This window comes from Schistocerca nitens, chromosome 1 (genome assembly GCF_023898315.1).
Source record: "Schistocerca nitens isolate TAMUIC-IGC-003100 chromosome 1, iqSchNite1.1, whole genome shotgun sequence".
Classification (NCBI taxonomy): Eukaryota; Metazoa; Arthropoda; class Insecta; order Orthoptera; family Acrididae; genus Schistocerca; species Schistocerca nitens.
The window spans coordinates 1,301,171,463-1,301,183,763 of record NC_064614.1 but is presented as its reverse complement, the minus strand read 5'-3'; the positions used below and the strand labels follow the sequence as shown (position 1 = coordinate 1,301,183,763).

Below are 12,301 nucleotides of genomic sequence, written 5' to 3'. Positions count from 1 at the left end.
AACTGACATCCTCCGTACTCTCTACACGTGGGGCTTCCCTAGCGTTCCCTTCAGGAATTTTATAAAGACCAAGTTTTTCTGCCTAGTCAAACACCTTTATCCAAGAAAACATCTCAGTGTTCCATCCTAAGCATTGTCCTCTTTGCTATCGCCACTAACCCTATAATGGCATGCCTCCCGCTGACCATCTCCGATTCCCTTTCTGTTGACGATTTTACCATCCACTGCAGTTCTCCGCATACTGGTCTCATTGAGCAGCGTCTTCAGTGATGTCTCGATTGTCTTTACTCGTGGAGCATTGACAATTGCTGTCATTTTTCCACTGACAAAACTGTTTGTATGAAACTCTAGTGTCTCAGTTGGTTTCTTCCATTGTCTTTACATTTTGAGTCTGTTGCTCTTCCATTTGTTGAAGCTATGAAATTCCTGGGGCTCATTCTTGATAGGAAACTCTCTTGGTCCTCCCACACCTCTTAACTGGCAGCCCACTGTATGTGGTCCTTCAATGTCAGACGTGTCCTTAATGGTACTTTCTGGGGTGCAGATCGAACCAATCTCCTCTGTTTGTACCGGTCCCTTGTCCGTTCGAAACTAGACTATGGGTGTTTCGTTTATGCATCTGCACATCTGTCCTCTTACATCCTCTCAGTACTGTCTACCATTGTGGCATCCGTTTGGCCACTGGTGCCTCTTGCACTAGCCCGGTTGAGAGTACGTATGCTGGAGCTGCCTAACTACCACTGTCCTACCGCCGTGACTTTCTCCACAGCAGATGTGCGTGCCATTTGTCTGCCGTGCATGGCCACCCATCCTATGCCTCCTTCATTGATGATTCCTTTGATTGCCAGTATGGAGCATGTCCCTCTTCTCTGTTACCTCCTGGAGTTCGGTTTCGGCTCTTGCTCTGACAACCTGACTTCACGCTACTTCCCAAATGGGTGTGAACCCTTCACCACCTTGGCTTATCGTGACGGCCCGTGTTCACCTTGGCCTTCATTCACTTCCTAAGGACACTACTCCAGCCTCACTCTATTGCCTTCAGTTCCATGACCTTCGCATGGAATTTCGTGATAGTACATACTTTTGTGTGCACTGATGGCTCTCAGGCTGATTGTGGTGTCAGGTATGCTTTCGTCATTGGCGCCGATGTTTTTCAGTATCAGCTTCTGTAACACTATCAGTATTTACAGCAGAGCTCTTTGCCCTGTTTCAGGCCAATTGCATTATCTGCTTAGACTCTCTCAGTGCCCTTCAAAGTCTCTGTGTGCTGCACACCATCCATCCCTTAGTGCAGTGGGTCCAGGAAAGGTGTCACTTGCTCACTCATCCTGGAGCCTCTGTGACGTTTATGTGGGTTCTTGGTCACGTCGCTAACCGGGATGCAATCCTTGTACCTCAGCCCTCTAGTTTTTATAATTCCTCCGATGATCTCTTCGTTGCTGTCTGTCAGCAGGTGGAGTCACTTAGACATCACCACTGCTCCTCCCTTCATGGGAACAAGCTCCGGGTTATTAAGCCTCTCCATATGGCTTGGATGACCTCTTCTTGGCCCTTTCACTGTGAGGAAATCATTTTAACTAGGTTGCGTATTGGGCATTGTCTCTTTAGCCATTGCCATTTGTTAAGTCGTGCTCCCCCACCACTTTGTGCACATTGTGCCCAACTTTTGACTGTCCATCATCTCTTGATGGAATGCCCCTTTTTTTTTAACGGCTTACATTCCAGTTCGAGTTATTGGCCATTTTAGCAGATGACACATGGGCTGTTGACCGTGTTTTACTTTTTATCCATCACAGCAATATGGTGAAGGCCATTTAATTCTTAGTTCTGGACCTCAGTTTCTATATGGCGTATTTTGTAGACCTTTCTTCACGTCACTGTTTTTAGCAGTTTCCTCTTCCATCAGTTGGGATTGATGGGTAGTTGTTTTTAACTCCTCTCTTTTTCTTCATGTTCTACCATTTTGACATGGATGCGTATGACCCTAGTTGTTTTTGTGCCCTAAAACTAAACAAAACTGGTGAAGAAATTAACTGGTGAACCACATAATGAAATTCACCAATGTAGAAGTTCTTGATGTGAAAGAGAGCTACCATGCCTGCATGTCCAGGAAAGCCATAGAAATTCACAAACATGACAATAACTTAAATAAGAAAGCTTCAAGGTGAACAGATCCTGCATTTCCATGCTGCAGCTAATGACTGTTGTAGGTTGCAAGGAGAGAATCAAAGCAGTAGTGACCAGAGAAAAGTCTTCAAATGTTGGTGTGACAAGTACATATAAGCTCCAGACATGGGCTCTACTCCAGTCTGAGACCAGCAATGTAGAATGAGCCTCTGACAATGCCAGCTCTTGTACCTGCAAAACACTGTGTTTTTCCTTAAGTTCACTGTTCAGATTTCAGGTGTGTCATAATGGTCATTCATCAGCCAGAACATTATGACCACCTACCCAATAGCCCGTAGGTCAACCTTTTGTGCAGATGACAGTGGCGATGCATCGTGGCACGGAAGCAACGAGGCCTCGGTCGGTCATTGGAGGACTTTGCCACCACATATTCCATATATTCCAGGAAGGGGGGCAATGAGCTCTGATGCCACCTTCATTCATATCTTCAGTTGGGTTCAGATGTGCACATAACTTGGAACTTGCCATTGTGTTCCTCAAACCACTCCATAATACTTGTGGCCTTGTGACACGGCACATCATGTTATTGAAAAAAGCTACTACTATCTGGAAACGTGATGTGAATGTTCCCTAGAGCACAATGGAGCCACTGCCAGCTTGTCTCTGTCCTGCAGTATGGGTGTCAAGGAGTTGGTCCCATGGAATATGACGAATTCGTGCCCTCCTGTTGGCACGATGAAAAAGGTATCTGAGTTCATCAGACCCTGGAACACTCTACCACTGTGCAAAAGGCCAGTGCTGATGGTCACATGCCCATTTCAGTCATAGTTACTGAAGTTATGGTGTTAACATTGTCACATGTATGTGTCGGCAGCTGTGGAGGCCAGTTGTTCAGTGCACTGTGTGTTCGGACACGCTTGTAGTCTGTCCAGCATTAAAGTCTGATGTTTGTTCCGGCACAGTTCACCACCTATCCTGCTTTACCAGTCTGCCCACCCTATGACGTCCGACATCTCTAATGAGGAGTGGCCACCCAACCCCACGACTTCCGTATGTGGTTTCACCTTGGTTTCGAAACGTGTTGAAGACGCTCAACACAGCACTCCTCAAACATGTGACTAGTTGTGCAGATTCAGAAATGCTCGTGCCGAGCCTCCGGGCCATTCCAGTGTGCCCTTGGTCAATTTCAGACAGATCGCACGCCTTCCCCATTCTACACACGGACAGCTTGCTCACTGATACTACATGCGCGGTGCACATGTCTGACTAGCAATTATTCCTCACCAGGTGATACTTCTATCATCTGGACATGTTTATATTGATATTAGGTCTGTGCTCATAGTGTTCTGGCTGATCATTGTAATTTAATAGGCACATCTTTCATCTTTCTGTGTTTTCCTCCTCTTTGTGGTCATTACTACGTGTATCGTCTCTGCCACGTTGCCCTACTGAATCATAATTTTTCTCCTTTTCTACCTTGTTTGGACGTTTTTCTCCTGGCTCATTGATTATGTGATATCTTGCCTTTGCAATACCTTGGTTTATCATTTTGGCATTTTTAAAAACTTTTCGTCAATGTTGACTGTTTCTTATTGTTGCCCTCCTCTTCTATTAACAATCTTAATTTTTTTCTCAACAGTTATGCTGATAATTATAAACTTTTCATACATTTGAATCATCTTTATTGGTTTTCATTATGTTCTGTCTGTTGTTTGCTACATAAAAAAATTCAGGGTGTTGTATCTTCACTAAAATTTATCATTTCATGGCTTCTGTATTACCTTACATTCACAGTAAACTATTTCTTATTTCTCTCAGCACAAATATGGTTATAATGCTAGTTAACTCATTGCAGTCACACAGATAAACTACATTCAAGTGCACATAAGCTCACTCATGGATTGTGATCCTGAAGCAGTTAAATTGATGACTTAAAATCAGTGCATTATGACATTTCAGCTGAAAGTAACTGATCGGCTCCTGGTCTTCATAACAAACCTTGACAATATATATGATGTTTTGCAGTTTCAACGGAATTTTTAATTAACTGATGTTGACTGTATGTTTACTGTGAGGAGGAAGTGTCGGGAAATTAGATAAAGACAGTACTGAATTTTGTAATTGAGGATGTTGTGATTTAATTAATTAGTTAGTTAGTTAATTAGTTAGTGTTACATGTCCCATAAATCATTTGAATGATTCTTTTATTGAAATGATGTGGAACAGGTCAGTTTACAGGTGTGGTTGATACGTGATTAATATTAACATTAATGAAGACTTTATATTTAGTTCTGTTCATGCCACCAAACTTAAAATGTAATTACTTTCTTTCTTTTTTACAAGCTACCACTTTCTAAATTGATATTCGTCCATAGAATAGAAGAAGTTGCCCAGGGGAAATGATTTTAGGTTAGATGTAGAACTTGCGCTACCTGTCAGACATTTTATTGTGTACGGCAAATGATCAAAAATCTTCGTCGCTGCATGTCAGGGCAGCCTCTGGGATAGTGCTGCTGTGCTATAGCACCACATGTATGGAAAAGAAAGAAACAGAAATCTGTATGAATTGTGCATAAAACATTGTTTCCGAGTGTGTGTTTTCTGATTTGGAGAGGTGCATTAAGCCACGCACACTCTCGCAGTAGTTTTCTGAAGCTTGGAGCCAACCCCATATTTACACCGTCTGCACTCAGAAGCACTGTGTAAAAGGCTAGGCTGTTGGTTTCTACACACTTCTTATGGCAGGGATAGAGGCCACTTTGCTCTGACCCAGAGCTTTACATTCCTCCCATCAGAGGCCAGTAAAGTGCCAAACCTACAGAGACACGATTTGCTCCTAGTGACAATGGTAGAATACATTGGTCGGCTTCTACCAGTTTTTCCATTCGTCTGTGAAGAATTCGCAATATTATTTTGCAACTGTGACTTATTAAACTGATAGTTCAGTAATTTTCACATCTGTCAACACCTGCTGTCTTTGGGATTGGAATTATTATATTCTTCTTGAAGTCTGAGGGTATTTCGCCTGTCTCATACATCTTGCTCACCACGTTGTAGAGTTTTGTCAGGACTGGATCTCCCAAGGCCATCAGTAGTTCTAATGGAATGTTGTCTACTCCTGGGGCCTTGTTTCGACTCAGGTCTTTCAGTGCTCTGTCAAACTCTTCACGCAGTATCGTATCTCTCATTACATCTTCATCTACATCCTCTTCCATTTCCATAATATTGTCCTCAAGTACATCGCCCTTGTATAGACCGTCTGTATACTCCTTCCACCTTTCTCCTTTCCCTTCTTTGCTTAAAACTGGGTTTCCATCTGAGCTCTTGCTATTCATACAAGTGGTTCTCTTCTCTCCGAAGGTCTCTTTAATTTTCCTGTAGGCAGTATCTATCTTACCCTCAGTGATATAAGCCTCTACATCCTTACATTTTGCCCTCTAGCCATCCCTGCTTAGCCATTTTGCACTTCCTGTCGATCTCATTTTTGAGATGTTTGTATTCCTTTTTGCCTGCTTCATTTACTGCATTTTTATATTTTCTCCTTTCATCAATTAAATTCAATATTTATTCTGTTACCCAAGGATTTCTACTAGCCCTCGACTTTTTACCTACTTGTTCTTCTGCTGCCTTCACTACTTCATCCCTCAGAGCTACCCATTCTTCTTCTACTGTATTTCTTTCCCCCATTCTTGTCAGTTGTTCCCTTATGCTCTCCCTGAAACTCTGTACAACCTCTGGTTTAGTCAGTTTATCCAGGTCCCATCTCCTTATATTTCCACCTTTTTGTAGTTTCTTTGGTTTTAATCTACAGTTCATAACCAATAGATTGTGGTCAGAGTCCACATCTGCCCCTGGAAATGTCTTACAATTTAAAACCTGGTTCCTAAATCTCTGTCTTATCATTATATAATCTATCTGATACCTTCTAGTATCTCCAGGATTCTTCCATGTATACAACCTTCTTTTATGATTCTTGAAGCAAGTGTTAGCTATGATTATGTTATGCTCTGTGCAAAATTCTACCAGATGGCTTCCTCTTTCATTTCTTACCCCCAATCCATTTTCACCTACTATGTTTCCTTCTCTCCCTTTTCCTACTCTCGAATTCCAGTCACCCGTGACTATTAAATTTTCATCTCCCTTCACTACCTGTATAATTTCTTTTATCTCATCTTTTATCTCATCAATTTCTTCATCATCTGCAGAGCTAATTGGCATATAAACTGTTGTGAATTGGCAGGAGCCAATTCACGGGGTTTGGAGGAAACCGAAAGGCACGCGTTTAAGCTCACACAGGCTGATGTGAGGTCTGGAACAAGTAAAGTAATTATACTATCAAGAAAAGTACGTAGCTGCTGGAATACTTAACTTTAATCCGTAATTGGTGAACATCGGTCTGACTGTACATGCATCCCAAGATAAATAACAAATGATAATGGCGCCTTGCTAGGTCGTAGCAAATGACGTAGCTGAAGGCAATGCTAACTATCGTTTCGGCAAATGAGAGCTTAATTTGTCAGTGAACCATTGCTAGCAAAGTCGGCTGTACAACTGGGGCGAGTGCTAGGAAGTCTCTCTAGACCTGCCGTGTGGCGGCGCTCGGTCTGCAATCACTGACTGTGGCGACACGCGGGTCTGCCGTATACTACCGGACCGCGGCCGATTTAAAGGCTACCACCTAGCAAGTGTGGTGTCTGGTGGTGACACCACATAAACTTGTACTACTGTAGTAGGCATGGGCTTCGTGTCTATCTTGGCCACAATAATGCGTTCACTATGCTGTTTGTAGTAGCTTACCCGCACTCCTATTTTTTTTATTCATTATTAAACCTACTCCTGCATTACCCTTATTTGATTTTGTATTTATAACCTTGTATTCGCCTGACCAAAAGTCTTGTTCCTCCTGCCACCGAACTTCACTAATTCCTATTATATCTAACTTTAACCTATACATTTCCCTTTTTAAATTTTCTAACCTACCTGCCCAATTAAGGGATCTGACATTCCACACTCTGATCCATAGAATGCCAGTTTTCTTTCTCCTGATAATGACGTCCTCTTGAGTAGTCCCCGCCCAGAGATCCAAATGGGGGACTATTTTACCTCCAGAATATTTTACCCAAGAGGATGCCATCATCATTTAACCATACAGTAAAGCTGCGTGCCCTCGGGAAACCTTTCAATATTCCTGAATTTCTAGTGCCATTCCATATCCTTCACTGACTCTAGAGGGTGAGCTTAGTGATACTTTCGTAGATACTGTTAAAGTTTTGAAACTGCTAATAACGGTACCTTTCTCAACATCAGAAACTGGGCAGTGCTTTTCAATGCTCAAGAGAATTAAAATATTTCTATGAAATCCTATGAAAGAAGAATTCCTTAGTGCCTTAGGGATGCTATCCTGTGAAAAGTCATGTGTTTATAAAGTTGAAAATTTCAATTCAGTACCAATAGGTCTATTCGCTAACAAGAAGGAGCAGTGAAGGGCTCTCCAATACCATTGATACTAATTAGTTTGAACCTGTCTTCCCGAACTCATTGTGTTGCTACTTTTGGTGACTGCTGATAATTTGATTAAATTTGTTTCCCAAAATCCACATTACAACTTTGAACAATTTATACACACACTATTATTTCTCATATTAAAGGCACTTAATGCTGTATTGGACACTATTCTGGCTGTCTGGCACAAACATAAACAGATGAGGACTTTGGTCAGTCAAGAGGAGAAGAGCAGTGCGTGGGGGGGGGGGGGGGGGGGAGGTGGATGGAAGCAAGCCCCACTTTCCTCTCACAGGGCTGTGTTCCTGTGAAGGCAAAACTGACATAATGGTCATATGGATCACTGAACTGGTGTTGCGAGAGTCTTATTCAAACCCCGTAACAGACCAACATTGGTCTCTGCAGACATTTCAAAATAAGAAAAGGAAAAAAAGAGCAACTACATCACAAAGCAAAGCAGAGGAAACAAAGGAATTGATAATGGCTACAGTGCAGTTGTTTGCTGAGGTTCGCAGTTTTGTAAATGTTGTAGTTCAGGGCCATTCTTTACCAGTATTACTATACATACTATTACTATACATACTATTACTATACATCAAAACACTCCACACTTAAGACGGTCAGGTAAAAGTGTCCACACATAATCTGTGAGCAGTGAAGAATTGTGCAGTTGATATATGCACCCATACATTTGTGTGTACGAGTGAGATTTTTGGAGTTGCTGTTGCATTTTATTTCTCATGCAGACATGAGAAAAAGATAACTAAAGGAACCATCCTTGCACTCTCTCTCTCTCTCTCTCTCTCTCTCTCTCTCTTTCTATCTATCTATCTATCTATCTATCAGAGGGAAACCTTCCACTTGGGAAAAATATATCTAAAAACAAAGATGATGTGACTTACCAAGCGAAAGCGCTGGCAGGTTGATAGACACACAAACATACCAACAATTAAAGGGAACAGCCATGGGCACCAGGATGGCCCCCTCGTATGCAAACCTATTCATGGGTCACTTAGAGGAAGCCTTCCTGGTTACCCAGGCCTACAACCCAAAGTTTGGTACAGATTTATTGATGACATCTTCATGATCTGGACTCACAGTGAAGAAGAACTCCAGAATTTCCTCTCCAACCTCAACTCCTTTGGTTCCATCAGAGTCACCTGGTCCTACTCCAAATCCCATGCCACTTTCCTTGACGTTGACCTCCACCTGTCCAATGGCCAGCTTCACACGTCCGTCCACATCAAACCCACCAACAAGCAACAGTACCTCCATTATGACAGCTGCCACCCATTCCACATCAAACGGTCCCTTCCCTACAGCCTAGGTCTTCGTGGCAAACGAATCTGCTCCAGTCCGGAATCCCTGAACCATTACACCAACAACCTGAAAACAGCTTTTGCATCCCGCAACTACCCTCCCGACCTGGTACAGAAGCAAATAACCAGAGCCACTTCCTCATCTCCTCAAACCCAGAACCTCCCACAGAAGAACCGCAAAAGTGCCCCACTTGTGACAGGATACTTTCCGGGACTGGATCAGACTCTGAATGTGGCTCTCCATCAGGGATACGACTTCCTCAAATCCTGCCCTGAAATGAGATCCATCCTTCATGAAATCCTCCCCACTCCACCAAGAGTGTCTTTCCGCCATCCACCTAACCTTCGTAACCTCTTAGTTCATCCCTATGAAATCCCCAAACCACCTTCCCTACCCTCTGGCTCCTACCCTTGTAACCGCCCCCGGTGTAAAACCTGTCCCACGCACCCTCCCACCACCACCTACTCCAGTCCTGTAACCCGGAAGGTGTACACAATCAAAGGCAGAGCCACGTGTGAAAGCACCCACGTGATTTACCAACTGACCTGCCTACACTGTGAAGCTTTCTATGTGGGAATGACCAGCAACAAACTGTCCATTCACATGAATGGACACAGGCAGACAGTGTTTGTTGGTAATGAGGATCACCCTGTGGCTAAACATGCCTTGGTGCACGGCCAGCACATCTTGGCACAGTGTTACACTGTCCGGGTTATCTGGATAGTTCCCACTAACACCAACCTGTCAGAACTCCGGAGATGGGAACTTGCCCTTCAGTATATCCTCTCTTCTCGTTATCCGCCAGGCCTCAGTCTCTGCTAATTTCAAGTTGCCGCCGCTCATACCTCACCTGTCTTTCAACAACATCTTTGCCTCTGTACTCCGCCTCGACTGACATCTCTGCCCAAACTCTCTGCCTTTACAAATGTCTGCTTGTGTCTGTGTATGTGCGGATGGATATGTGTGTGTGTGGGAGTGTATACCTGTCCTTTTTTCCCCGTAAGGTAAGTCTTTCCGCTCCCGGGATTGGAATGACTCCTTACCCTCTCCCTTAAAACCCACATCCTTTCGTCTTTCCCTCTCCTTCCCTCTTTCCTGATGAGGCAACAGTTTGTTGCGAAAGCTTGAATTTCGTGTGTTTGTTTGTGTGTCTATCGACCTGCCAGCACTTTCGTTCGGTAAGTTACATCATCTGTGTTTTTAGATATATCTATCTACTTACCTACCTACCCATCTATCTGCTCTCTCTCAAAATCATTTACAAATGCTTCCTATCATGTTGTGTAGGAATACCGTATATGAAACTCTTGGTGTGTGTAAGATGAGCACTGGTGTAATAAGTGTTTATTTCTGTTTCCCTATACATTTTGTTTGATAGATTATATTATGAATTATTGACAGAAATCCCTAATACATTCAATGTTACCAAATGAAGTGTTCCTGAAGTCCCCCCCCTCCTGTTCATTTTTGGAACACAACCTACCATCTCTTAGAGACAGAGGTGATGACACTTTCTGCAGGACCTGACCATCATTTTGCAGGACAATGCACAAGCACATAGAGTGCAAGCTGTTACTGATTTGTTTGACTGATGGGGCTGCTAATTGCTATACCACCTACTGCACTCCCCAGGCTTAAGCCCTCGTTAGTTCAATTCAATTTCTAAACTGAAGGAAACACTTCATGGCATTCGCTTCAGAACTGCTACAAATTCGTCGGGCAATAGACCGCACCACTCGAACTGCCAACACAACTGACATGCTAAGAGTATCCTATGACTTCCACATCGCTGGCAATGTTTTATACACAATGCTGGTAACTACTTTGAAAGTCAGTAAAACTTTGAAACATGTATCTATTTTGTATGAGCTGTAAATAAATAGTTGCCACTATTAAAGTTCCAACCCTCGTACAATTCCTGTAAAAAAGCAAAATCCCATCACTAACAGAGTGCTACTCCCAACCCCTTTTTTTTAGACCTAACACTTGACAGTGAAAAGAAAGTAACCCCTGATTTTACTTGATCCTGGTTGTCTGAGCATTTGAACAGTGATCAGAAGTCAATCCTGGCTTGATTGATCATTCAGGAGGGAACAGTACTGTACTATTTTAACTCCAAAACATTAACAGATACAACACATTTCATCCCCTTCTTGTTGAATCTTCCACTAGCAACATATAAAAGTTGTCATCTTGAATTCAAAGTACATTAATAAATATAGTCACTTGTGAAAAACAGTATAGAATGTACAAATTTCTCAGCAAGATTTTATATCTGTCATATAGAATGATATTGGCTGCAGGCCCATTTGTGATGTTCCCTCTTGTAATTGTTTTTCAGCATCATCAGATGGTGTTGCCCGTTTGTGGAATGTTCTAACGGGAAATCTTGAGAAGGTCTACTCAGGTCATCAAAAGGCAATTACAGCTTTGGCATTCCGTGATTATATAGTAAGGGATTAATTCCTTTGTATTTGATTTCACATTCAACAAATTACTATGTCTCTTTTTGTGCTTTTAATTTTGGAATTTTCTTGTATTTGATAAAGAAGATTATTTGGTGGCTACTGCTATAGATTATGGTAAGATACTTTTATTTTAGTGTGCAGTACTGTACTAGTCTGAATTCAGTATTATTTATATGTTGTGGTGGTATATATTAAAAATTTCTATTCAGTTTACAAATCATTATTTCTTAATGTGTAGGGAAACAGTGCTTGTGAGTATACATTGAAAAGGTTTGTAAATATTGTTTGTAGAATAATTATATATGTTTGAAAAAATGTAATGTTATCTTTATTCCCATATAATGAAATATTTTATGTTTTATGTGTGTGTGTTCTTTTCTGTGTCTATCCTTTGGATATTTGTTGGAAGAAATTGGAATGGACTTGCTGGAAATTATGACTTTTCTATTAGGAATGTTTAGTTACTATAACATCTTGTAAATTACTTTTAAAGCCCCCCCCCCCCCCCCTCACCATGTTGAAAACAATTCAGTTATTCCAGAAGTTCTTATACCAAGTAAATCTTCAGAGAGACCCTTTGATATTCCTCCTAAAAGCACGAAACATGTAAATAAAAGGTGCAACCAATATATATGCAATAGCCACTGCTTGAGCGACTCTAAACAGTGTCACATACTGTTTCACTTGATTAGTGGCTTTTGGGCCACATCACAAATGTAAAATGTGAATTTGTCAGTTGATCATTCTATCACTGACTTACGTATCCCAGCTGCAACATAAATACTCAGAGTAGTTGAAGAGAATGCCTAATAAATACATCAGTTAATTTCTTAGGTCTACCAGAGTGGTGAGAGTGTTTAATCCTCCACAGATATTTCCACATG

General features: G+C 42.0%; 1 protein-coding gene across 2 annotated transcripts in view; it reads left to right on the top strand.

Annotated features, from left to right (window-relative positions):
- The window catches only part of LOC126202455 (target of rapamycin complex subunit lst8), a 47,505-nt gene that overhangs the window by 19,040 nt on the left and 16,164 nt on the right, over positions 1-12,301 (top strand). For both annotated transcript variants that reach the window (XM_049936869.1, XM_049936868.1), the window contains exon 7: positions 11,291-11,400. In XM_049936869.1, coding sequence (XP_049792826.1) covers positions 11,291-11,400 — 110 coding nt within the window. The remainder of the gene's footprint in view (positions 1-11,290; positions 11,401-12,301) is intronic.